The 27816-nt window shown below is 48.2% G+C and overlaps 1 protein-coding gene across 1 annotated transcript; it reads right to left on the bottom strand.

The window, feature by feature from the left end:
- Positions 1–980: 980 nt before the first annotated feature.
- Positions 981–27816, bottom strand: LOC111159110 (coatomer subunit gamma-1). Its single transcript, XM_022521514.1, has 24 exons — positions 27702–27816; positions 26747–26799; positions 25997–26077; positions 25669–25740; positions 25480–25559; positions 23435–23510; positions 23083–23175; positions 22601–22687; positions 20965–21122; positions 20744–20877; positions 19636–19703; positions 19223–19411; positions 18216–18311; positions 14855–15098; positions 13554–13629; positions 11479–11582; positions 10873–10998; positions 10484–10552; positions 6961–7103; positions 6481–6652; positions 5685–5782; positions 4021–4159; positions 3590–3688; positions 981–1487 (listed from the first exon to the last, which is right to left on the bottom strand). Exons 1-24 carry the CDS (start codon positions 27736–27738, stop codon positions 1357–1359), a joined length of 2625 nt encoding a protein of 874 aa, XP_022377222.1. The 5' UTR covers positions 27739–27816; the 3' UTR covers positions 981–1356.

The following is a 27816-nucleotide window of genomic DNA, read 5'->3' as shown; positions in this document are numbered from 1 at the left end:
CGGAATCTGAATCTTCTGAAAGGACCCCAAGAGAAGGCTACGACTGGCTTTGGGGACTCCCCGCTCCCGATTCTTGGAGCCCCGTTCTCCTCCATCTTCTCCCGTCCTCCTGCGAGGTTAAGCCCGGCTCCCACGGCCAGCCGCAGGAACCGGCTGGGGCCGGCTTATCCCTGCTGGGCTGGCAAATTCCCAGGGAGCGTGAGGTGCCCGTGTCTATACCGCAGGACCCAGAACTTAGGTCATCGGGTCGTTGTAGGGATAGAAGGAAACATTCTCTTTACTTAGCAGCGAGGCAACCGCCTCAAGAGTTTTGGGGGCAAAAACTGAGAAACAATCAGGAAATCTTCCATGAATCACACAAGTCACTGTCACACGTAAGTGGGAACCAAAATGCGACTTTCCAGGGTCTTCACCTACTGCTCCACCCTCAAATCTGAATTTCTAAGGGTGAGGCCTAGATTTTTTAAAAACAGGCTTTGCAGGTTTATTTCTTCCATGAAATTAGCAAAGCCACGTGGCTTGAATTTAACAGCAGCTGAGGTGGCCTCTGAGCCTGCTCCCTTGGGACATAAACTAAAGATTTCTGCATCTTCAGCCATCAGAGTGCTCTCTAAGGGCTATTCTTCCCCTCTGTGCATTCACTAAATTGGACTGAATTGGGAGCAGGCAAACCCCAGTGCACATGCTAAGGAACACCCAAATAATCCACCCAAACCCTCTGAGGGCTCCATTCATCAGCTAGAGGAGGGGGACAGGAGGCCAAGAACAGGGGCATGACCTTAGTGCCTGCTGTCATCCCCTCAGCAAACCTGCACCACTCCTGTTGCTGAGGCTTGGAGAGCAGTGGGAGTGGTCTGACCTCAAGTACAGAAACCAAAAGGCTATGGGTGTGAAGGGGACAGAGCAGGTGTTCTTGGCGGCTCAGAAGGAGGAAGAAGAAATTGGCACCCTGAAGCATGAGTCTGCAGAAGTAGCAACCATTCAATAAATACATGCTGATTTATTTATATGGATAAGATGGTTTTCTGGGGATAAATTCAAGAGGAAGTGCAAGCATTTTATTCATTTGTGACGTCCCTACCCTGACAGGCCCGGCAGCAGGTTCTAGGACAAGCTAAAATCATCCCCTGTTTAAAAAAAGAAAAAAATGTTACCCCCCCCCCCCCCCGGCAGTCCTGGGGCAGGGGTTAAATAAAAAAAAAAAAAAAAAAAAAATTTTTTTTTTCCCTGTGATTTCTAATTGTTTTTGATACAGAGCCTTGAGAAGGAGTTTCCACTGGATTCAGGATGAAGGCATGACTTCTGCGTAGTGTTGGGGAGAAAAGGGTAGGAGTAGGGCTCATGCAGCCTGGCCTCTTAGCCCACAGACGCCAAGATGATGTCTACCGGCAGCTCCTCTGAACTTCTGGCTGTCACCTGCATTGTTACTGTGTCCAAAAGCAGCAGTCGGGAGCGCACCAAGATGTCATGACCTCCCCGGAACACACCTAGAGGGAAGACAGAAATAGAGGTGTGTAAGGAAGAAGTAAGCTGCAGAGTGAAGGTTGAGGGTGGCATATGCAGCAACTGATCAAGGCAGCTGTGGTGTAGTGAAATGGGAATGGACCTGGAAACAGGGGAGCTGGGCTGAAATCCCTAAGTGAGATCTTGTACAAGTCACTTTACCTCTCTGAGCCACAGTATCCTCAACTACAAAGTAGAGGAGATAATATACTAACCATTTTTGTTTTTTTTTTTAAAGCTTTGCCAGGTGCAAATGAATTAATGAACACACAAAGCTTCTATCTGGCATCACGGAGGCTCTCATGCCTTTGGCTAAATCTAAGAGTGCAGATGTAGGGACAGCCCCTCCATGACAAAACTGCATCGCAGGTGTCTGCGAGACCCAGGGGACTGTTTCAGCGTGGCCAGAAACATCCGCTTGGGGTCTGTCAGCTGTGAGCAAGGCACTGAAGCAGAGCTGCCTCCCAACCCTGTTTATAAACACGCAGGAAAAAAAAAAATCTCCCATTTCCTTTTGTTCAATTTTAGGTGTGACAACTGTATTGCTGCTATTATCTCTTAGAGAAACATACAGAGACATTTACATACAAAAAGCTGGATCTGGAATTTTCTTTAAAATAACCTGGGGTGGGGACTAGAGTGAATGGTGGTATAGATGCTGTTAGTTGTTGAAGCTGGAGGATGAGCTCATGAAGGTTCATTGTACTATTTGATTTTTGTGTAAGTTTCAAAATTTCCATGTTGACTTCTTGAAGTCCCATTCCTATTATTAGAAAAGACCAACCAACCCGGTAGAAAATTAGAGAAAGGTTATAGAAATAATTTGTAGAAAATTATTTGTAGAAATACAAATGGCACACATATATGGGAAGATGCTTATTTGTAGAAATACAAATGGCACACGTATATGGGAAGATGCTTATTTGTAGAAATACAAATGGCACACATATATGGGAAGATGCTTATTTGTAGAAATACAAATGGCACACATATATGGGAAGATGCTTAACTTCATTCAGTATACAAGAAATGTAAAAGAAAAACTCCACCCAGACTGGCAAAGATCATTTGATAAGGATTTGATAATATACTGTGTATATTACTGATTACTGTATTACACTGAAAATATACTATGTTGTCCACAATCTGAAAGAAAGGAATACAGTTCCTATGGAAGGCAACTGGAAATTTTTATCAAAATGAACAAAGCAATTTATCAAAATGAGAAATGCACTTTGACTTGGTAATGCCTTGGTTAATTTATCCCATCAAATCCTCAGCGCATACATCCAAAATAAAGTATGTGTATATATGTGTATGTGTATGATTATTCACTGTAGCGTTTTTGTAAGAGCAAAAGCCTGGAACAACCTAAATGTTCATCAATACAGGCTGATTCTATAAAATATGGTACACCCATAGACTGGAATACAAGGAAGCTACAAAAAAGGAGGAGGATTCACTTTGGGATGATAAAAAAAAAGTCCTGGAGAAGGACAGTGTTGATAACTGCACAGTAACATAGACATACTTACTGTCACTGAGCTGTGTACCTGAGCTCAAAAGGATAAATTTTATATTATGTAGATTTTACCACAATTGAAGAAGAAGAGGAAACTCTATGTATTCTTCCATTTATTTTTAATGTAATTTCCACCCCCAACATGGGGCTCAAACTCATGACCCTGAGATCAAAGTCGCACGCTCTACCGACTGAGCCAGCCAGGCATAGGAAAGATCTGTCAAGTGAAGTGCAAAGTACAGAACACTGTATACACCATTTGCACATAAACGTTTGAGTTAAAATAGGGAAATGTGTACATGTTAGCATTCATATCCATAAGATCACTGGAAGGATATACTGATATATTGTCTGTAATAGCAGTGCCGATCGCCTGTCAGAATGGAACTAGATGATAGGCAACAAGGGTCGGAGGATATGTCACTGCTGTTTTTTTTTACTTTGTGAATTTTCAGTGCTGTGACTTTGAATCCCTGTGTTCCCAGTGGGAGCCCTCAACCCAGGATGCTGTGGCATCCAGGCTGTGAGCTACACAGGCCCTTCCCACCTAGAAATGCTGCTTACCAGCCAGGAGCAACGTGTGGGTGTTCTTGTTATCTGGCACTTTGTCTGACCTCTCACAAGGGTGCATTCCCAGGAATTTCACGATATTGCCCACAGCCTCTGTAGGAAGAAATCGTAGCATCATTAAGCCACATCTCGTTTCCCCTTTGTGTCACCAGCATGCCCCCACCCCCTAAGGCTGCTCTAAGGGGACTTTTTGGCTTATTTATTTATTTTGTAATCTCTACAGCCAACATGGGGCTCAAACTCTTGACCCTGAGATCAAGAGTTGCACGCTCTTCCACTGAGCCAGCCAGGTACTCCCCTAAAGGGCTTTTCATAAAATGGCATCCTTCAGATGTGCTCTTGACAGGGCCCTGGATCTCTGGGGTGCAAAGGCCAGCAGGGGTGAAAGGGGAGGATACATTTCAATGGTAGCCAACGATTTTTACCTTCAAGTGTCTTGATGGTAGACAAGGTAAATGTTTCCTCCTTCTCGAACTCATCCCCTACCTCATCCCACGCTGCTTCGAAGTTCAGCTTCATGACCTTCTGGATGTGATCAGCGACAGTGACTTCCAGATCTTCCAGCTGGGGAGATGGAGGTGGAAGTCAGGCACACACCTCCAGGGGAATGAGCTCCTGCTCTGCACACCTCTGCTTTGAATTCACTGCTCATCCCTTTCTGCCACGTATCCAGCAGGTGCTGACTAGGCACTGAGCACCGTGCTTGGCTCTGGGGACATACGATAAACTGGGTATCTGTCCTTCAAGTGCTCACAGCTAAGTGGTGTCCTTTCAACAGAAATGCCCTGACCCAAGTACTCACCTGAGGATGTCAGCTTAGGGATCACATCCCTTCTGAAGCCTTCCTAGAGTCAGTATCTCAAGGATCCAGAAGGTCTGCCTCCTATGGCTCTATCACTCCTGACTCAGTAAATCCCACCTTCTGCCTCAGCTGTGTTCTCTGAGCCTGACATATTCTAGACCCTACCTCCATCACAGCTGTGTCCTCCCTGAACATGACATACAGTATTACACTCCACCTTGGACTGACAGCATATAAATGTTCCCCATTTACTCACCCACCTGACCTTCACTGAGCCCCTACTCTTGGGAACGTTTAAGGTGTGCCTAAGTAGGACTCAGCACCCACAACAGAAGCAATGCCTCAGGGCCAGCTATCCCAAGAAGCTCACTTGCTCCTAGGGCAATTTCTGATCTTAAGGTCACTGCTGGCTCATGGAGGTCCCCTCAACAATGGCTCCAGTGTGATAATGGTGAGTATCAGTTGTATTCCATGGTAACTTTTCCTCTGCTTATGAGGAGTTTGAACAATCTGCATCCCCAGGCTGAGTATAACAGTCTGCCCTCAGATGGCACTGAGCCACTGCCCCACGGTCAAACCCCAGAGCGATCCTGCACTCAGCTCCATCCAAGCTCAGAAAACTGGAATTAGAAGTCATCTGAGTGCATGAAAGGACCACTCAACAGATGCAAACCAATCCACCTTCTCTAGAAAGCAATTTGACAACACGAATCAGTCTTAAAGTCGTGCTTATCCTTTGACCCAATTTTTCTACTTCCAGGAATCTAAGGATATATCTAAGGAAATAATCTGAAATGCAGATAAAAATTTGGACCCAAAGGGATACTTAATGCAGCTTTTACAGTGAAATTTGGAAGCCCAAATGCCCAACATTGAGGGAATAAAGGTCAAGTGTGTTATCTCTATATATCAGAGTATTTTTCAAGTCATGAAAAACTTTATGTATGAAGTATTTGTAAACACATGGGAAGACACACTACAGTTTTAAGTGGAAACAGCAAGATACATAATGTCCAGAATGACCTCAGTTATACAACTCCTCCCCACTCTTCCACATAACTCCCAAGGACTATGAGTAATGTTTTCCTGTTTGCTCATACTTGGTTTTTGTATTTTCCAAGTTTTCTTTTTTTAAAGCATGTACTCTCTTTAAGTTTTTTAAAAAAAACTTTCTTTCAAAAAGCCAAAAATAGCAAGAAAAAGCTTCAAGTCTAGTTGTTAGCTCCTGGAGGGGGTTGCTTTACAGCCTCGGGCACAAAAATGAGTCTCTTGACACCAGCTTCTTACCACATATTCATCTTCATAGCCTTCATCATCGGTCTCCCCAGTGGTGGGGTCACAGTCCTTGACAGTGAACTTCATCATGCAGCTGAATGTGCAGGCCACTGCAGAGAAGAGAGGCTAGGTGGTCAGGACGTCCCTAGTCACTGCAGGGGACAGCTCCTCCGGGTAGGGCAGGTGGCCATGGCCAGTTTTCCAGGCCTCTACTATATTATCAGTAGCAACAACCCCACAAGTAGCCATCCAACCCCACAAATCCGGACAGAAGATACCATCTCGTGGAAGGGAAAAAGAGTCAAGTCATGGGTCTCAGGAGCCCCCTCAGAGGGAAGAGAGAGGAAAAGGAGAGGTGCCACAGGATGGCTAAGCCTGTCCACAAATGTCAACTGTCTGAGGCCTGGAAAAAGATGCTGGTGGGTCCCTTGGAAGGAGTGGAGTTGGGGTGTTTCAGTCTTTGTGCCTTTGTACTCTCATGGTGAAATGAAAGCACTGCTAGTTGAGGACCAGAGAGATCTGGGTCCTGCCTCTTACCAGCCACATGAACTTAGGTGACTCATCCACCCTGAATCTCAATCTTTTCATCTAGGGATAGGGAGATACTCATCCCCCTAGGTCTTCTATGAGGGTGAAATGCGATGATATATGACAAGTTCCCAGGACTCAGCCTTTCTTCTTCTTCAAAGAGTGAAATCAAGGAGTTGAAGCTCTCATAGAAGACAAATGTCTGGTGCACAACCAGCCCACCCCATCTGGATCCCAAGGGCTCCCACAAGGCCAGGGTGGTTTCTGAAGAGGTGCTCACCGGCTGTAGGGTCCTCCTTGGGCAGTGCGACCAATGTGTAGCAGGTCCCAGGCTGGTTGTAGGGTAGGCTTCGGGCGGGCACGTAACAGAGCACCTCGTAGGCTTCAGTGGGCTCCATCTGCACTGTGACATTCTCCAAGGTCTGGTCGTTGAGTGTGTTTGTGCAGTCAAACTGGAGCAGGGAGGAGAGGGGTTGCTTAGACGCAGCTCTAGGTCCAAGCGCTGCTGGAGAGGAAGAGCCCAGAGGGCTCACCCCGATTCCTATCCCAGTACGTTTGCACAGTCTCCCTGTCCCCGTGCTGACACACAGGACCCAGAGAGGTCCTGAGTCAAGGCTACAAGACACATACCAGCTGGTGACAGGACCTATCATCATGTTGAGCTCCTGACCAACTCCGTGTGGGACCTTATAAGACCCGTCACACTTGGGACCACTCCCTAGCCTAATGTCCCAGCAGGGCCTCAGCCCTCCCTCCTCACCTGGAACACCATGTGGTCAGTGAAGGTGTGTTTGGTGCAGCGGATGACATACTCGGTCTCTGATTCAGTGAGGGCCACAGGCTCAGGAGACGACTTGAAGAGGGGCCCCAGCCCATGGAACTCTGGCACTGCTGCCAACTGCTCTGAAAGTCACAGGCCACAAGTTCACTCAGCCTTTCAATTCCCAGACCAACTTGTGATGGTTTCTAATAAATGCTCATGGCCAATTTTCCAGGTCTTTCACCCTACTGAGATGGACAGATATGCATATACAATGACAGGGTACTCACTATTTCCCAAATACACCAATGCATTTTCTCCTCTTGCTAACTTTCCTCAAGTTGTACCACCCACCATGAATACTCTCTTCCCCTCTGTCTCACAAAAGACCTCAGTCCCAGGAAACTGACTGGGAGACCCCAATGGCCTAGGCCTATACCACTTGGAGACTCCTACAACTTTAGAAGCTCAGCAAAGATTCTTAAAAGGAAAACTCTCAAGGTGAGACAAATGATGTCCTAGCCACAAAATCAGGCAAAAGAACAAACTGGTCCTATACATTTGTTAGTTAAGATAAATGGCCAGTAAGGAGAAGTTTCAGATTCAGACTTGCAGAAAACCTTACTTCAGGTGGTCTGTGGGCACCTGGTAAGGCCTATCCTTATACCCCAAAGCCAGGTTCCAGCACTGGGCTGGGTCCTCTGGCCCACAGGCCCCCACCCTGGCCCATCCAGGTGAAGGAGACCTCTGGCAGCAGTCTGCACACGATGTCTGCCTATGATGGCTATGCCTACTGCCCTCTTCTCCATTCTACAGCAGGGGCAGCATTTCTCAAACTACAGTCATGGAGCACCCTTGTCAGAATTAGCTGGGGGTGGGGGCTTGTCAAAAAAACTCAGATTCCTGGCCTGTCCTAAATAAGCTCTATCTGAATCTCTGGATTTGGGACTCAGGAATCTGCATTTCTAAGACATTTTCTCAGACGATTCTGAAGCGCACTGATATTTGAAGACCACTGCTCTAAGATTTTTTTTTAAAGATTTTATTTATTTATTTGACAGACAGAGATCACAAGTAGGCAGAGAGGCAGGCGGGGGGTGAGGGGGGGAGCAGGTTCCCCGCTGAGCAGAGAGCCCGATGCGGGGCTCGATCCCAGGACCCTGGGATCATGACTGGAGCTGAAGGCAGAGGCCTTAACCCACTGAGCCACCCAGGCGCCCCCACTGCTCTAAGATTTTTAACTTGTCTTCCCAGTTAAATTGAACTCTGTATGGACAGGAATTGTACCCTGAGGCCAGGGATCTGATATTTTGCCCTGAACTTAGTAGGTACTCAATTCATGTTTCATGGGTAGAGACAGAAAGTAAGCATTATTATTATTATTATTATTTTTTTTAAAGATTTTATTTATTTATTTGGCAGATAGAGATAGGCTGAGAGGCAGGCAGAGAGAGAGAGAGGAGGAAGCAGGCTCCCCGCTGAGCAGAGAGCCCGATGCGGGGCTCGATCCCAGGATCCTGGGATCATGACCTGAGCCGAAGGCAGAGGCTTTAACCCACTGAGCCACCCAGGCGCCCCAAAAGTAAGCATTATTATTACTTTGCTTTCTCTTTGTGACTGCTTCAGCCTTCTGCTACCCGAAGGACTGTATCTGAGGAATACCAGGCACTAAGAAGCCCAGAAACAGCCAGCTTTGATTTCAGCAGGCACTTTTGGGCCATCCCGATCATCAGCCACCAGAGTGTTTCTCTATGGGAATTTTATTTCACTGGACACCAAGTTTCAAGACCTGATACTTAACTACCCTGGGGGATTCTGCTAGAAGCTATCAGTTAATACCTCTGAGTTTCCAACTCTTCACCAATAAAATAGGTATAATAATCTCGTTCACAGGATTGTTGTGAAGATAAATGAGGCAATCAAAGTTTCTAGAACTGAACAGGTGATCAATAAATGCTAGGCTTTGAAATACTGTTTAAAGGTGAAATTGATACCCTCTAAGAGACTTAGGAGCCTTCCTTTGAAGATGTGGCAGAATGGTGGCCCCAAGATGTGCATAAGCTAACTCCCAGAACCTGCAAGTACATTCTATCACATGGTAAAAGCGACTTTGGAGATAAGATTAAGTTGGATCTTGAGACGGGCAGATTATCCTGGATTATCTGGTGGACCCAATGTAATGACAAGGATCCTTAAGAGAAGGAGGCGGAAGGCTTAGAGTCAGATTTGAAGAGGCCACCCTGCTGGCTGTGAAGGTGGAGGAAGGGGTCACCAGGAGAGGAATGGAGGAGGCCTCTAGAAACTAGAAAAAGCAAAGATACCATTCTTTTCCAGAGCCTCCAGAGGGAGCTCAGCACTGCCAACACAGTGGAACCCATTTTGGACTTTGGCCCCCATAACTGTAAGATAATATATACATATTGTGCTAAGGCTCTAAGTTTGTGGCGATCTGTGGTAACAGTAAGGGGAAAAGTAATACAGAAGGAAAAGTTTTGTGTTAAGAGTGATCCCAGTTAGCTCTGGATCCTAGTTTTGCTGAATCTGAAAGATGAGAGATGACAAGATTCTTGAATGGAATGGAATGGGGGGAGGATTTAATTTAATTCAACAATTGGGAACTTACTGTGAGGAAGAAAGGCACTGTGCTAAAAGCTATGATAGAGCATATAAAGGACAGAACCTGTGAAGAACCAGACAGAACTAGTTAAGAGAAAACAGAAGAGCTGGAGTAGAAGTGATGAGCATAGGAGACTCTTCAAGAAGGAAGAGGGGTATGTGTTAGACCTGGAAGGTGGAAATTTAGTAGATTATATGGTCTGGCAGTTAGACACACAGCCTCTGCCCTTAAAAAGATACAAGACCGCAGGGATAGATAAATACCTAAACAAAACTTTCCCAGACAACGTGGACTGAACGCCTCTGGAAACCAAGAAAAAGCACTAGGGTCTTCGGACCCCAGCTATACTGAATCTGACATTCAGTAGCCTGAGGCTGGCTCTAGGGACCTGAGCCCTCAGAACCAAGGCTGAGTGGCAGCTCTGAGTCAGGCTGATGTGAATCTTAATTCCAACCCCTCTACTTTCTTGCTGTGCAACCTCAGCTATTTCACTTTCTCTCTCTGAACTTCCAGTTCCTCCAATACCAAATGGACCCGCTAACTTCCACCTGAGGGTCAAATGTACTGTCTAAAGAACTCTCAGGGCCCAGCACTCGAGTAAGAACTGCTGCTGAGGGGCGCCTGGGTGGCTCAGTCAGTTAAGCATCCGCCTTCAGCTCAGCGTCCTGGGATCAAGCCCCACATCAGGCTCCCTGCTCAGCAGGGAGTCTGCTACTCTCTCTCCCTCTGCTCCTCCCCGCTGCTCATGCTCACTCTCTCTCAAATGAATAAATAAAATCTTAAAAAAAAAAAAGTAAGAACTGTTGTTGATTGAGTCTCTTCTAATTCCCCTGAGGACAGCAACTACCCTAAAGCTGAGGAGACCAAGCCCAGGTCCCAAGAGCCCCCCCAAGCACTGCTACTCACCCTGGAAGATCTCTTGCCGGGTGGCTGCCACTTTCTCAGGCTGCTTGGTGGCTGTGATGGTGGTACTTTCTGCAGAAGCAAACATACGCGGTGACCAACAACTCCAGTAATGGGACAGTGCAGTGTTGACCACAGAGCTGTTGCTTAGGGATTATAACTTCCAACCCCACTGAGAGCGTGAACATGTGAGAGTATAGAACATGTGAGAAAGAGAGTGAGTGTTCATGTGCCTGTGTCTCCGTTTCCTGGAGCCAGACGGAGAAGGGATTATCCCATCCTCTTGGTACAAGCTCCCCTATCCTGCCTAGGTTTAGTGGCTTCATGGCCCATGCAGACCCTCCAACAGAGGCCTGGACCTGAAGGCCTCCGAAAGCACAGGTATTACGTACCTGTTCTCTGTTCTGCCATTGGCGCGGTCGCCAGGGGCACAGACTTGAGGTCAAAAGGTTTTTCTGATGGTTCTAGAGTGTACTGTTGCAGGGCTCTCTCCAGACCAGGGATGGAAACAGTCAGACCTAGAAGCCAGTACAACAGTGTTCAGACACTGTCTGAACACAAGACAGAAGGAGCACCCAGAATCCCCAACAAAAGACTGAGGCCCTGGGGTCTAGGTCGTGTGATCCTAGACCACTGAGAAAACCACTTAACCCTCTGGGCCTCCACTTTTTCATCTATATCTTCCTTCTCACAGCTGGTATGGGGATAAATGTATGTAAAAGAGTGACTTACGGAGAACAGAGTATTCTGCAAAGAGAGGTTTTTAATTAATGACTAGTGTTTCAATTCACCGAGCTGTTTCCACCCACACTGGTGTGAACCACAAGATTCTAGGTCTTCTGAGGTTACGGTGATGCCACGAAGTTGCCATGAGAGTCTAGCCACAAGTGTCTTGCCTCAAACTTCCCCTCCTCAGGGAGGGTGCGCCTGCTCCGGAGTGGTGAGAAGGGCCACAGCCCTGGGACGGGGCCAAGTCAAAGACAGCCAGTGAGACTCACCATTTAGGATATAGCCTGCATTGAGGGCCTTCTGCTTCTGCTCCAAGACATTGAGATAGAAGGTGGCTCGGTCCCTTACTTCATTGTCGTCGTCCATCACACACCTGCAGCCAGAACACACAGAACTCCTGACTGGGGCGCCTCAAGGGTGGCGGGAGGGATGCTGCAGGGCTTCCTCAGAGGGTAGTCAGAGGAACCAAGTTTCTTAAAGCTCAGTTCCCAGATGTGAGATCCGGGCATCAAACGCACAGAAAAGCCCATGATATTCTAACTAACTACGTAAGGGGTGGCCACATTCATATTCCCTGGGTCCTCTCCCTAAAGTCCACCTACTGAAGGAGGCAATCTTCTATATCCAGTGGCATGTCAAAAAAAGAATTTAATATGACCCAACAATTCTCCTCCTGGGCGTATCTTCATGAGAAGAGATGACACAGGTCACACAAAAACTTGGGCATGAATGTTCACAACAGCATTATTTGCAAGAGCCAAAAAGTGGAAACATCCCAATGTCTGTCAATCGGTGAATAGCTAAAATGTGGTCTACCCGTACAATGAATTCTTTGGCCATAAAAAGGAATGAAGTACTGGGACATGTTACAGGATGGATGAACAGTGAAAGGAACATCGTGAAAAAGCCGAACACATGAAAAGCCACAGATTATGAATGCATTCCTATGAAATAACCAGTAAGGGCAAATCCGTAAAGATAGAAAGTAGATTAGTGGTTGTCTACGGCTAGGTGGGGAAATGCTGGGGGAGAAGTGAGGGCAAAGTGACTAGTAATGGATATAGAGTTTCTCTTTCTAACTCCACCCTCACCAGCTAACCAGCAAAAGAGCCAAGGAGGCACAGCTGAAAACAGCCTCATCAGACCTCATACATTGCAAAAAAAAACCCACAGGAACCAAGGAGTCTTAGTGCTGGGAACACATACCACAGTGAGAAAACTGCCCTAGCCCAACAGAAATTTACTCTGCTCTGTAAGCACCAGGGATATAGGGTTTCTATTAGGGAAGATAACAGTGTTTCAAACTGGGGTGCCTGGCTGGCTCAGTGGTTAAGTGGCTGCCTTTGGCTCAGGTCATGATCTTGGGGTCCTGGGATTGAGCCCTGCCTGGGGCTCCCTGCTGGGCAGGGGGGCCTGCTTCTCCCTCTCCTCCCCACTTGTGCTCTCTCTCTCGCTCTCTCTCTTTCTCTCTCTGTCAAATAAATAAGATCTTTTTTTTTTTTTTTTAAGATTTTATTTATTTATTTGACAGAGAGATCACAAGTAGGCAGAGAGGCAGGCAGAGAGAGGGGGAAGCGGGGTCTCTACTGAGCAGAGAGCCCGACGCGGGGCTCGATCCCAGGACCCTGAGATCATGACCTGGGCCGAAGGCAGAGGCTTAACCCACTGAGCCACCCAGGCGCCCCATAAATAAGATCTTTTAAAAAAAATATTTTTTTTTTGGTGGGCAGCAAAGTTTACCGAGTAACAGTTAAGTTAATTGAGTGAGACTATAAAGCTCCCGAAGAGGGAGGGGATCTGAGAGGGTTGCCTTAAAAAAAAGAAGTCTTAAACTTATATTATGGTGATGATTACACAGCTCTGGGAATATACTAACACCATCACATTATACATCTTAAATTGGTGAACTTTATGGCTTGCAAAATATATGTCAGTAAAGCTATTTTAAAGAAAGAAAATAACTTAAAAAAAAAAAGAGGGGTGCCTGAGTGGCTCAGTGGGTTAAACCTCTGCCTTCGGCCCAGGTCATGATCTTAGGGTCCTGGGATTGAGCCCCACATCGGGCTCTCTGCTCAGCAGGGAGCCTGCTTCCCCACCTCTCTCTGCTTGCCTCTCTGCCTACTTGTGATCTTTCTCTCGGTCAAATAAATAAATAAAATCTTAAAATAAAAAAAAAAAGAAAGAAAGAAAGAAAAACTCAACAGTGGTCACAGAATTTTTACAATACTGTTTTTTCACGCTTTTCTGTCCTTTCTATTTTTTTTTTTTCCTACAATCCAAAGTTGTGTAACTTCTCTCCCTTGGGGAACACAGTCATCCCTCAGGAACTCTGGCTCAGACTCACCTCTTCAGCAACACCAAGATACTGGGTAACATCTCTTCATTCTGGGCTCCAAACTTGGCCAGAGCACTCACAGCACCTGTATTTATGAAGCAAATAGGATTTACCCAATGTATCTGACAGCTCATAGTTTGGATACTTTCAGTGCTTAGAATGGGTTTTTGAGCAGAAGAGCCCCAGAGCCAAGCGGTCTTTAGTGTATAGGCCCAAACCTGCCATGAATGCAATGAGTGGCTCTGTGTGGACTTCCATTGGGCCTCAACTCCCTCATCCGTTTCAGGGAGAAGGCAGCCCCATCTTTAGGTTCCACAAGCAATTTCAGCATTGACTATGATGAGGCCACAGAAGCTAGCCATACACAGGCTGCTCAGCTTGTGTATCCAAATGGCCTCAACTCACAGTTATGAGCCTCTGGATTAATATAAATGAAAAAATGAACTATTATTTATGAATATTAACTGCTGAAATAAGAAAAATCTGCCCAGTGGGGGCATGAGAAGAAAAGGAAAGAAAATTTAAAATAAAATTAAGAATATGACGGTTACACATTGAATTGTACACTCAATTCACACTCAGAGTATAAATTTTGGGGTGCCTGGGTGGTTCAGTTGGTTAAGTATCCATCTCTTAATTTTGGCTCAGATCATGATCTCAGGGTTGTGAGATGGAGCCCTGCATTAGGATCTGCACTGAGTATGGAGCCTGCTTAAGTCTCTCTTTCTCCCTCTGCTCCCCCAACCTTTTAAAAATTTTTAATAAGATTTTATTTATTTGTCAGAGAGAGCAAGAGAGCACAAGCAGGAGGAGGGGCAGGCAGAGGAAGAAGGAGGCACCCTGCTGAGCAAGGAGCCTGATGGGGGACTCAATCCCAGGACTCTGGAATCATGACCTGAGCCAAAGGCAGACACTTAACCAACTGAACCACCCAGGCATCCCATGCTCCCTCTCTTAAAGGAGGGGAAAAAAAAAAAAAAAAAGAGTGAATTTTCCAATATGTGAATGGTAGCTCAATAAAGCTACCATTAAAAAAAAAAAAAAGCTAACCAAAACAAAACCAAACCCAAAAAACAAGCAAGAAAGAAAAGAAAGTTAAAAACCATAAGTCAGTAACAAAAATCAGAGAGCTAAAGAGTCATTCAACTGAGTGACACCCAAGCATCTATGGTCCTTCCCACAATGTTAGAACTCAATGAGCTTGTGAGGCAAGAACACAGACTGCCCATGGGCTGGGGCTCAGCTCCCTTTGGCAGGCCACCTGCTCAAGCAGCAGCTAAGAGCCCCTGTTAGCCCTGGCTCAGACCCACCTGCCCGGACCTCCTCGTGCTCCAAGACCACGCGATTATAAATGAAGCGGATATACTTGGAGGGGTTGTTGGTCTTGGGCCCCTCCTGGCCTAGAAGATGAAGGATGCGGGTGGCCAGCACGGTGAACTCGCAGTCCTCGATGAATTCGCACAGGTGCGACAGCCCGGTCTCCTTGCTCTCTGTGTTCTCCTCAATGATGCTGATGATGCAGTCCACGATGGCCCGCTTGTACTCAAAGCCACCCTGCAGCAGGAAGGGCTGAGCTGAGCAAGGAGGCTGCTCTTTCCAGAAATGAGCTGTAAGTCCCAGCACCTAACTGGGACCAGGAACAGCAGTCCAAACACAGACCCTGGAGGCAAGGGACCTGGCTCTCGGGGCCTCTATCTTACTTTTTGTGTAAAACATAAGGTGTGGACTGAATGCTCACTAGGGTCCTTCCAGATCTAATAGTAGATAGTTTAATAGACACACTTTGGATTTCACTTTCCTTTCCAGCTTTGAAGTAAAAGGCAGACTGGGTGGTACAAATGCTATGGAAAATAGTACAGGGATTCCTCAGAAAATTTTAGAAAACAGAATTACCATATGATCTGGCACTTCTGCTTCTGGGTATATACTCAAATAGAAAGCAGGGTCTTGAAAAGAGTTTTACACCCACATTCATAACCTCATTATTCATAATCGGCAGAAGGTGGAAGCAATCAGTTTCCATCAACAGATGAATGGATGAACAAAATGAGGTCTATCCATAACATGGACTATTCAGCCATAAAAGGAAGGAAATTCTCATATGTCCTATAACACAGATGAAACTCAGCAACATTTATACCAAGTGAAATAAGCCAGTCACAAAAAAATACTGCATGATTCTACTTCCATGAAATATCTAGAGTATCAAACTTAGAGAGACAAAAAGAAAGGTGGTTTCTGGAGACAGACAACAGGCAGAGGGAAATAGAAAGTAATTGTTTAATAGGCACAGAATTTCAGTTTTATGAGATGAAAAAGTTCTGGGTATTAGTTCTATGACAATGTGAATATATTTAACTATATTGAACTAGACACTTAAAAGGTTAGGATGGTAAATTTTATGTTATGTGTATTTTACCACAATTGAAAAACAAGAAACAAAAACCAAAAAAACCCAAACAGAATGGGTCAGCAGAGAGCCAGAAGACCCCAGAACCAAATCTGTGCTCTGCAACTTACAGACTCTAATGATAGAGGTGGCGACTGAGGTGCCCACAGGTGCCAGGCATGTAATCTGGCAATGGAAGGGGAGTGGTTGGGAGGGGTGAGGCACTGCACAGTGCTTGTCGCACCTAAAGAGGGAAATCACCACTCAACCCAGTGTTGCCAGATCTTCCAAATTTTGTAGGAGAAACTATAAAATCCATTGTGCTGGCATTGGTGGCTCTTTTCTTGATTTGCAAATAATGGCCACTAACTGGTGACCTGGGTGGCTCAGTTGGTTAAGCGACTGCCTTCGGCTCAGGTCATGATCCTGGAGTCCCAGGGTCAAGTTCCACATCAGGCTTCCTGCTCAGCAGGGAGTCTGCTTCTCCGTCTGACCCTCCTCCTCCTCGTGCTTTCTTTCTCTCTCAAATAAATAAAATCTTTTTTTTTTTTTAAATAATGAACACTAACTTGAAATTTTTTTAAAAAGATTTTTATTTATTTATTTGACAGAGAGAGAGAGGTCACAAGTAGGCAGAGAGGCAGGCAGAGAGAGAGGAGGAAGCAGGCTCTCCGCTGAGCAGAGAGCCCGATGTAGGGCTCGATCCCAGGACCCTGCGATCATGACCTGAGCCAAAGGCAGAGGCTTAACCTACTGAGTCCCCAGGCGCCCCTAACTTGAAATGTTTAAAACTTTGTACAATCACAGTACAACTTGGCTGTGGGTCCAATCTGGCCTGTTTGCAGATTAGTTTGTGTTACGGCTGTGAGTTACTTTCCTTGCCGAACCTCAGGCACCTCCATAGTAAGGACCATCATCAGTGTACTTACTTGCCAGGTTATTGTGAAGGGTAAGTCAGATGCTATTTGTTTTTTGTTTTTTTGTGTGTTTTTTTTAAAGATTTTATTTATTTATTTGACAGATGGAGATCACAGAGAAGCAGGCAGAGAGAGAGTGGAGGAAGCAGGTTCCCTGCTGAGCAGAGAGCCCGATGCAGGGCTCGATCCCAGGACCCCAGGATCATAACCTGAGCTGAAGGCAGAGGCCTTAACCCACTGAGCCACCCAGGCGCCCCTCAGATGCTATTTGTACACCACTGAACTTCAGTGAGTAGGCACACCATAAACCTTCAAACGCTATTTTCAGTATCAGTTTTACAAGCCAGCCAAGCAACACGGGGGCAGCAAGAAGCTCAGAGCAACCTCAACGAGGCTTTGCTGGCAGCTGCTCTGACTAGAGAATGATACGCCCCTGGGCATGAGCAACAGGCCCATTTCTAGAAGACAAGGTCCCAGGGTCTGACTGTTGGAACTCTAAAGAGTGAAGGTCTTACACTTAACTGATATTTGGAACCATGAATTTTTCTTGGAGGAAAGGAGGTCTGGGAGAAAACCATGGAGTCTGGCCAGGTGACCCTAGGCAGGTCACTTCACCCCCTGATTTTTAAAGGGGAAAAATGATGTCTGTTGACAAGGCCTGTTATGAGGATCACAAGATTGTATACACTCTGTAATGTCTCCAAAGTGCTGGACCCATTAGCTGAGGGTTCCCTCCCTAAGTATTAGTGCCCTCCTCCTCTCTAATATCTCAGGAGCCCCAAAGATACCCCAGGCAAGGACTCCTCACCTGCCTCGGTCCAAGGGCCCCTCTGGGCTGGGCCAAAGGGGCACCAGATACCTGGGGACCAAATCTACCCTAAAACCCTTTGCTTCTGGTCCTCTGAATAAACTGGTTTTGTTGAGACACCCAAGGAAGGCAGTGTACCTGAGTCACTAATTCACATCAGAAGCAGAAACAGAAGGCAGCGTCACATTATGAGCATCAGTTTCTGAAGAAACCAACGCTGGAGCTCCTGGAATGGCCCAGACAATTTCTGTACTAGACACCAGTGAAGAACGCAGGTTTCCCTGAGTCTGGCACAAGCATCGCCACAGGGTATCTGTTGCTCTTTAAAGCCACTGCCGCGTCACTGGTTATTACTGTAATTACTGGGAACGGGGGAATGTTTACACTGTGGTCCAAGAGGAGCAGAAAGGGCCGAAGGCATCAGGAAATCCACCTGGTTAATGGGTTGATCTGGTACCCCCCAAGAAGAGGACCTTGGCTCCAAATTGAGCATGGAGCTAGCGCCAGGTCACTCCCTGCATGAGGGGAGCCGGCACGCCCCAAATGCCTGCTCTTACCTCTTCCCGTAGCATGGTGAACAGGAAGTTCATGAGCACAGCGTGTTTGCGAGGATACTTCTGACACAGGGCACTGATGGCCTGGACTACCACCACCTGAGTCAAACAGACATGTGTGAGCAGCAGTCCTCATGATTGCTAAGCCCCCTAAGGTCAAGTTACTTAGTTCACTAAGTGCTAACTCCTTCTTTAGGCCCAGCCAGGCCCTGGACCTAGAGGGCAAGAAGAGGGGAACTCCAACTCTACCCTCAGGGAGCACCTGATCCCTGAGCCCATCTAAGTAGGATGGCATGCACACCAGTCCCAACAGCCCCAAATCCAGACTCCGGGTCCCCTACACGCTGCTTGCCTCAGACCTCACGCTAAGTACGCAGGCCCCTCTCTCCGTCCCACCTGTCCTGCTTCTCTTCCTACCTCCACCCCCATGATCTCACCCATCGGCTGTTCTGGCTCCTTGCTGGGTACTCTGGCCATGGCCTTCTCCTTTTTGCACACAGTCGCTTGAGCAGTCCTTCCCCCTCCCGTGGATTTACCCACCTCTTCTATGCCGTTCACTCCCCAACCTCTGTTGTCTGAGCTCAAGGCCAGTGTTTCCAAATGTTCACCAGGGAACTTCACCCGCTGGCACCTCAAGTTCAGCATGTGTGCCGTCACCACCATGACCTTCTTGCTCCTCTCACCTAGGACCTGACTCTCCCTCCTTCCCCAAACTGATCAACAGCACTGCCATCAGCCCATACCAGAAAACGAGAAATCGCTGACATTTGCTCCCTCGGCCCTCACTCTGTGCCCTGCCAACCAGCCTCCCAAAGGAACAATATGGACAAAACCCCTGAGGCAGGCTGTGCGCGTCTCCTAAGGCAGAGCCCTGTGCAGGGCGACATGCCACCCCCTCTGCCGCGTCCTCAAGCCTCACCAGCCCCCGGGTCAATCCTGGCCGTGGGGAGCAGGCCCACAGTATCTTCCTAACCCTGGGGGCAGTGGGTGTTCCGGGCATGCCCAGGTACCTTAAACTCATCTGAGATCTCTGACATGAAGGATGAGATCTGCTTCATGAGGCGGTCGATGCTGCTCTCGCTGCCAGTCTTGAGGAGCGTGGTGATAGCCAGCGTGGCGATGCTGCGGTTTGAGTCTGTCACCAGGTTCTCCAGGTCTAGATTGCAGGCTGTCACCGCGGACGGGTGCTTCATGGCCACCTGTTTGGGAGGACAGACAGAGACAAAAAGGGACTTCTGTTATTCCTCTGGATGGCTCTGGCCTGGTCAGAGGTCCTTTGGGTGAGCCCCTCTCACCATCAGGTAGAAAGCAACTGTGACCAGCACACACCTTTTGCCATGAAACGTCTCCAGCTGGATCAGGCCACCTCCCTGACCCTCTCAAAAGGCCAGAACACCCATTCTGCCCACCCCTAAACCCTTACCTTATTGAGGGTGCGGACAGCAGCGTAGCGGAGAGCGGCTTTAGGTGAGCTGCAGAAAAGCTGGAGCACTGTGGGGAGATAGACACCACGTGCCAGGCTGCCCTCACTGCCCAACAGCTGAGAAAGCCCAGGCCTCCCGAGGAAGGGTACGGAGGTACACAAGGGCTGGGAGACTGTTCAGACAGAAACCCTGGGCTCACTTCCCTGCTGGCACCCTCACCACAACCAAGGGAGAGAGCTCATGAGCACAGAAGCTTTAATGTGCTCATGAGAGCCGGTGGGTGTCATGAGTGATGATGGCTGCTACTTCCTGAGCCCCTCTGTGCCAGGCATTATGCTAAGGAGTTGCAGTGCCTTGTCTCGCTGATCTCTCACCACCCCACAAAGCAGCTCTTACTATCATCCCCGTTTAACAGATACGGAGACTGAGGCACACAGGTGCAAAGCTACTAAACTCACTTGAGACTAGATGCCAGGAAATGGCAGGAACCAGGACTGAAATTCAGGACTGCCCGCACCTGAAATCTGGGCCCTTTACCCTTGCAAAGTGGAACTGCACTCCTCTCTCCTGGGCATGTACAGAAACCAGAATTACCTCAGTCCTGGCTTCACCAGCTGCTCTGGTTCCTATCCTATGTGGTTGTATGTCAGGCAGTACACCCCTCCCTGTGCCTTGGCGGTCAGGAAGCCAGGACTCCAACCCAGACTATTGGGCTCCGGCTTCCAGGCTGAGTGACCCCTCTGAATTGCCTTCTCCTTTGTCTGCGACAGCTTGGCCTCTGGAGAGCATGTACTGGTTTTCTCAATCTCAGGTTCTTCCACCAGGCCCCCTTGCCATGGCTAGCCAGCCTAACAGAGCCCCAGGCTCTTTAATGAATAGTGAGATGGAACTAAAAGTACCCTATCCCCAGACATAATGCACGTGAGAGAGCCTGGAACGGTGCCTGGCACTGAACATGTACTTACTAGATTCCGGATCCTTTTCTTAAAAAGGATCTTTACTATGCCGGGGCCTATTAGTGGGCTTTTTCTTTGTTTCCCCCAACCCTCAGCCCAAGGCCTCATTCCCAGCAGGTGCTAACACGTGGGGCGAAGGGAGGGCTATAACCTGACACGGCTGGGGCCAGCTCTTTGGCGCTGCAGCCTGGCAAATTGACGATGGCCGAGGCGGCTTCGTATACCACCATCTCATGCTTGTTGCGCAGACAGCTCTCAATGAAATCGAAGAGCGGGCTGTCCCGGCTACAAAAGAACAGGGGTGGCAAGAAGTTGGGGATGGCCCAGCACTGAATAAGGCATCACCTAGCCAGGGGAGACAAGAGCCATTACCTGCCGTCCTCCTCCTCCAGCTGCTTACTGGCCACCCGGATCATCATGCAGTAGGCAAAGGGAGACTTGAGGCCGTGCCGGGTGAACTTGCTGATCATCTTATTGACAGCTAGGCGGTCGTTCTTACGCACATGGTACAGGAGCCCCAGAGCATGGTACTAGAGACAGGGGATCACGGCAGAGCACAGGCGTGTGAAGCTCAGGTCTACTGGCTGTGTGGCCCTAGGCAGGCCACTTCATCTCTCTGGGCTTCAGCCTTCTCATTTCTAAGGTGGGCATCACAGCAGCTACCTCAGCGTGGCTGTGACAATTTCCCCAGGTGCTCTGTACAGATGGCCTCTGGCACAAATGCTCAACAAACCACGTGGATGTACCTGTAGTCTAGCTCCTGCCTCTGATGTTGGCAAGGGTCCCAATGGGCACCAGGAGTACGGATATGGAGGGGACAACAGATGCCAAAGAGATGAAAGAATGGGGTGCAGTATTTTTCAATAAGAAAGAGAAAGTGGGAGCCAGGCCACAAGCATGGACACGTGCGGTAAGGGTGGCGTGCGGCACACCTCCCATGAGGCCTTGTGGCATTAAACCTTATGACACCCCTGAAGGTAGGTATCTGTAGTCCCACTGACTTGCCCCAGGACTCATGGTCAGACTGGCAAAGCTAAGTCTGCAGTGCCCAAAGTCAAGGGATTTCCCCTTCTGGGGATGTAAGGTGTATAGAGTTATTTCCTATCCCCCTGCTCTTTGTTTCTTTACGAGGGTGGTGTTCAAAGGCTAAGTCATGCAACCGTGGGTGTCTTATATGAGAGAACCTTCTCTGACCCTGGTAAGTATTTTGAGGGCCACAGCTGGCTCTGAAGAGGAGAGGCAGCACAAGGGATGAGGAGAAAGAAGAGATAAATACACGGGGAGCACCTATAGGTATGCATTCAGCAGATGGGGGTTTGTTTTTTCGTTTGTTTTTTGTTTTAAGATTTTATTTATTTGAGAGAGAAAGAGAGGGAGAGGGAGCACAACAGGGGCAAGGGCAGAGGGAGAAGCTGACTCCCTGCTGAGCAGAGAGCCTGATTCGAGGCTTGATCCCAGGCTCTGGGATCGTGACCCAAGCAGAAGGCAAATGCCTAACCCCACAGGTCAGAGTTCTAGATGCTGTCTCATATTATCCTCACAGCTTTGTGAGGCAGAAACTTTCATTCCCATTTTACAGACAAGGAAGCTGAGACTCACAGAGGTAAAAGGAATTCCTCGCCCAAAGTCACTGAAGAAGAGTTAAGTAGGTGAAAGCCCCACCAAGGTATTTACATGCATCACTAACGAAGCCAGCTTGGCAAAGGCTGTCTGCCTGCCTGGGCCGAGTCTGCTACCTCCCATACCCCAAAACACCACTCAGCTGGTTATCAAATACTTGAACATTTCAGTCCCAGCGGGTAAGCAGCCTCTAACTTCCATCTTCCCAAGTGGTGCCCTGGATTCTCTCCCCAAACTCCCAAATCTCCCCCCAGTCCAATGACAAAAGATTAAAGCCTGCTCCTGCTAGGGACCACCAGGATCTCCATGGTGAGCGTCCATTCTGACCAGCTAGTGCCACACCATCTGCCTAAGAACTGTAAATATCATTGCTCTGCTCACACCTCACCTGGACCATGATGTTGTCGCTGGATGCCGCCTCCTGGGCCTCATTCACCCAGCGCTTGACCACATCAAAGCTGCACTTCAGCAGGTGCTATGGGAACAGAGCACATTGAGAAGCAGGCAGGCAGGACCCTCTGCTGTCATACCTCCTGGCCCCAGTTCACAGTTCAGTCCAGCTCTGGATCCTCCCTCAGACATAGCCCAGAGCCTCCTCGTTGCGCTGGTTCTGTGAGATGGTGCACAAGGAGAGCTCCTACCCTCACTCTCTGCACCGGTGGCAGATCTCCCACCAGACCCAAATTCCAACAATCGGTCATCCCAAGGGATAGGTCCCAAGAGGTCCCTAGTATGCCTCACTAAGAAAGTTGGTGGGACTCTCAGATCTGGGGATACAGAAACACTTTTTTTCCTACTGAAAAGAAACTCTGGTATTTCCTTTGTTTCCCAATCTGCCGCCCAGCCCCGGCAGGGTCCCCAGCTACACACCAGAGAAGACACCAGGGCAGAGCTGGAGACACTGGGCACCTTGTCCACGATGGCCTGTTTCATGTAGCGCTCAATAGCCTGCAGCATGGTGCTCTGTGGGGACAACGAGTAAGGTGGGGAGGGGACTCAATCAATCCTCGGTGACCATCAGAAGTGCAGGTGATGGGTGGGAAGAGTGAGGGCAAGGAAGAGGCACACCTGTTTCTGGTGTTCTTGTGCCCCGCCCGCACCCCCACATAGCCTGGCTCAGTGAGATGCAGGACAACCTAATGCATGCGAAGGAAGATCATGATTGAGTCTTGCCAAGAAGCAGGGAAGGAGAATGGCTGCTTGGTGGGGACAGGGGACTCACATCAGTAATCTGGCAGAGGGCACGCACAGCCGGGCCCCGGTAGTTGTCTTCTTTCCCAGTCATGTCCTTTGTCAGGCTGTGGGAGGGGAAGGCATCGTCTACACACAGAAGATTGGCTGGCCCTTCCTAAGCACATGTCCCACCCATTTGTCCCCAGCTCTGGTCACCACGTTTGCCTGAACTACTGTACGAGTCTCCTAACTAGCACTCTCAGTGTATTCTTAGTCCTTCCTGGTCAAAAGCCACATGGCAACAGGGAGATTTTTATAAAACTCAAAACTGATGGGGCACCTGGGTAGCTCAGTTGGTTAAGCAACTGCCTTTGGCTCAAGTCATGACCCTGGAGTCCCAGGATCGAGTCCCCCATCGGGCTCCCTGCTCAGTGGGGAGTCTGCTTCTCCCTCTGACCTTTCCCCTCTCATGCTCTCTCTCTTAAATAAATAAAGTCTCTTAAAAATAAAACAAAACAGGAGCGCCTTGGTGGCTCAGTGGGTTAAAGCCTCTGCCTTTGGCCCCGGTCGTGATCCTGGAGTCCTGGGATGGAGCCCCGTGTCGGGCTCTCTGCTCTGCGGAGAGCCTGCTTTCTCCTCTCTCTCTCTGCCTGCCTCTCTGCCTACTTGTGATCTCTGTCTGTCAAATAAATAAATGAAATCTTTAAAAAAACAAAACAAAACTTGAAACTGACCAGGTCACTCTCTGGCTTGGGTTAAAACATTCCCAAATCTTCCTATTGCCCATTACCATCAAGTATAAACTCCTTGACGAGAAGTCCCCAAACAGGCCATACTCTCTCCTCTCCAGGCCTTTGTGTATGCTATTCCCTCAGCCTGGAGCACTCCTGACCCCCTCCACCTCTATCCTGCTATCTATCTAACTATCTATCTAGATTTCTTTTTTTTTTCCTTCAAGATTTTGTTTACTTGGGAGAGAGACCTCAAGCGTGAGAGATAGTATGGGCGGGGAGGGGCAGAGGGAGAGGAAGAACCAGGCTCCCTGAGTAGCAGGGAGACCAATGCAGGGCTTGTTCCCAGGACACTGGGTTCATGACCTGAGCTGAAGGCAGGTGCCTAACTGACTGAACCACCCAGGGGCCCTTATCTCCCTCCCTCCCTCCCTCCCTTCCTTTTTTAATAAGAATTTTTGGAAGAAATTCATTCTCAGCAGCGACTTTCTTTCTTTTGGAAAACTATGGAACGCTTCACAAATGTGCCTGCCTTCCTTGAGAAGGGGCCATGCTAATCTTCTTTGTATTCCAATTTTAGTATAGTGCTGCCAAAGCTAGCACCGTCCTGCTTGTTCTTCCTCATCCTTCAGGACTTTACTCAGACAGGTCTAGGAGGCCTTTCCTGATCCAGATTCAAGGTGGATATCCTTCTGGTCTGTTCTCACAGTCTATCACACTTCCCATGATGAACTATTATATCTTAACACCTGTCTGCCTATCTATTTCTCTGTCAATTCTGGGGCTGCAGAGCTCATGTCGGTCTCATTTGCTGCCATATTCCCAGAGCTACACACAGGGACTGGTGGACATTCAGTAAATATTTTCTAAATGAATCTACGACATCTCCCCCAACCCTCACAGTGTGGCAAGAATGAGAGAACTGAGCCCTAGCTCTTAAGGACAGGGATTATATTTTAGTTGCATCTGTCCCCTGAAAAATTCATTGTGAAGCAGAAACCAGTACTTGGTAAGTGAGCCTGTCCGTATACCCCTGCATTCTCTATGTCTATTTCTCTTGTGTTCTCTCTTGGTACTCACTAAAGTCTTTGTGAAAGTTCCAGGCTGGCTCAGTTGACTGAGAGAGAATCAAGGCAAGGAAGGATGTGTGCCAAGGTAAGTCCAGAGAATTAAAAGGGAAACTGTATACTTTAGAGGCTGCCATGGGGTGGGCAGCAGTAACTGAAAGATGAGGGAGACAAAAGAGGAAAGGGTACCTGGCATGATGTCAAACAAAAGTCTCTTTGCCTGACACACATGAGAAAAAACGGCCTCTGTGGCAATGGCATCCATCAGAGGAGCCATCCATAGACCCAAGACTCACCTGCTGGTGACGATAATAACATCCTCAGCGATGCAAGACATCTCCTTGATGGTCAAGTAGCACATCCGACGGAGTGTGGGCTGGTTAAGAAATAGGAAAAGCCCTGTGACGCCCAGCTCAGCATGAGGACCAAGGTTCGGAAAACTCCAATCCACACAGAGGTAGACAATACTGACTGAGGGCACTTACATCATTGGACTGAAAGAGCTTGGTCATGGCAAAGAAGGCCTCGGTTGCTTCGGTGGTCCCTAGGTGCTCCCCCTGTTTTAATAAAAAAAGAAGTGTCAGCTTGGGAGAGGGAGGCCAGAAGGCTCTTTCTGCCAGATCAGCCCAGGCCAGATCCCCAGACCCTGCAGAGGCTCCATCAAGGGCAACGCACCAGAGTTAGACACTGAGGAGACCCAGAGCTTGATGACAACCACACAGGAGCTGTCAAAAACCCTAAGCTACCTGATTTAGCACCCCTCCCAATAACCCCCAGCACCATTTTTCCCACCCCCAAGCTCCATCGTCTTACCTGGTTTATGAGGTAAAGGATCTTGGTGAGGATGTGGGCACATTTTCGAGGGTTGATGGGAGTTTCATTAAATACACGGGCCTAAGAAGCAGCAACCAAAAACATTACCTTCTAGCCCAGTTTATTTCCCTTCCACTGACTGCCCTCAAGCACATTCAAGATCTGAGAAGTTTCAGGGTAAATAAATACATTTGCCTGAATAAGCTTATTTCCATAAGCGAACAGTTTTATTTTGCTTTTTCTTTAATTCATCTATTAACAATTCCTCAAATATTCCCTAAATATTAGTTTGGGATGTGTTGACTTACTAACAGATACTCAGTAGTAAATACTTGTTAACTAGAAGCAAAAAACAACAGCAACAAATGCAAACGTCATGAAGTCTCTCCAGGAATGAAGCTTTCCTGTCTTTCCAGGAACAGGTTTTCTCCCTTACTGTTCTTTATTTTATTATTTATTTAGTTTTAAGGATTGTATTTATTTATTTGACAGAGAGCTAGCAAGAAAGCACAAGTAGGGGAGCAGGAGGCAGAGGGTGAGGGAGAAGCAGGTTCTCCACCAAGCAGGGAGCCTGATGTGGGGCTCCATCCCACGACCCTGGGATCATGACCTGAGCCAAAGGAAGCCACTTAATCGACTGAGCCACGCCAGCGACCTTCCCTTACTGTTCTTTAAACCACCACTTTGAATGTGTTACTATTTTGAGTACGACATGGACACTTAGGATGAAAGAGGGCAAATGACACTTGCCTCCTGGAGTACTGCACTCTTCTCAAGATGCTGGAACGGGTTGGAGCCTCCACCTACAGAACACAGAAGACTGAGTACAGGTTGTAAGGCTAAATTGCAAACCTCCCATACTATTGTCTACCTAGTCAAGTTCAAATTACTACAGAATGGCAATCAAAGCTTTACACCTTGCATATAGATCTTACCACTCTCCTGCAGGGAGCCCCTTTTACCCCAAACTTCTTAGTCACCCAGCAGCCCTGATAACAGTCCTTCTGTGCCTCTCACAGCGTCTTGTCTTGCATTCATTTATGCAACTTGTACTTAACTGAGGCCCTACAATGTGTGAGTACCACCGTCTCGTAGTGACTAGGATTTCTTCACAGTAAATGTCATATTTGTAATTAATTACTTGTGTCATTATCTGGCTGGTGCGTATCTTCTCCACTACGCCTGTGACGTAACATTCCCAGCTCAGGCACAGAGTGTCTCATTTGTTCTACTGCAGTCTCAGAATGCAGTACAGTGCCTCGCATCCCGTAAACGCGCAATAGACGTTTACTGAATAAATGAATGGAAGAGGGTTCTCAGCCACAGAACACTGGCTCCACAGATTACACCGCAGTCTGGCCAGCAGCAGCGCAGCCTCGGCGAATCCCAAGAGGTATCACGGACAAAGTCACAACGGTGCATCTGGCCAGACCCCTCCCGTTGACAGCTGGGGAACCTGGGGCCCACAGAGGAGCATGACCCGCCCAAGGTCACCCGGAGAATCGCGGTCCGAGCTCACGAGAGAGGGAAGTGGAGCATACTGGGGCTCTCCGAGGCCTGCCACTGACCAGCTGCGGACCTTGGCACAACCCCTGTCCCTCACTGGGTCTTCAGGTCTAGGCAGCGGCCCGGAATGAGCGCTCCCGGCGAGGGAGCAGAAAGCCTGCGCTAGGGTCCAGCCTCCCCTAAGCCTACGCCCCCTCACCCGCTTCCTCGTCTTTCTTGTCGAATTTCTTCAGCATGGTGGTGCCGGCGGGGCGCAACGCAGCAGCCCTCCCGTAGACCCGTGCAGCGAACGGCGGCGATCCGGCAGCGATTCC

This window comes from Enhydra lutris, unplaced genomic scaffold, assembly GCF_002288905.1.
Source record: "Enhydra lutris kenyoni isolate GAN:26980312 unplaced genomic scaffold, ASM228890v2 scaffoldscaffold66, whole genome shotgun sequence".
In the NCBI taxonomy this organism is placed as follows: domain Eukaryota; kingdom Metazoa; phylum Chordata; class Mammalia; order Carnivora; family Mustelidae; genus Enhydra; species Enhydra lutris.
Note: the sequence above shows the minus strand (reverse complement) of the source record. Positions and strands in the feature narration are given on the sequence as shown.

Bases quoted from the DNA above. Each gene is read 5' to 3' on its own strand.
- LOC111159110 (XM_022521514.1), bottom strand. From the start codon at position 27,738: ATGCTGAAGAAATTCGACAAGAAAGACGAGGAAGCGG. The intron at 13,630-14,854 runs GTGGGTCTGAGC...TCATAAATACAG, and splicing joins GCACGAGGAGGTCCGGGCAG to GTGCTGTGAGTGCTCTGGCC. The intron at 10,553-10,872 runs GTACGTAATACC...TTGCTTCTGCAG, and splicing joins AATGGCAGAACAGAGAACAG to AAAGTACCACCATCACAGCC.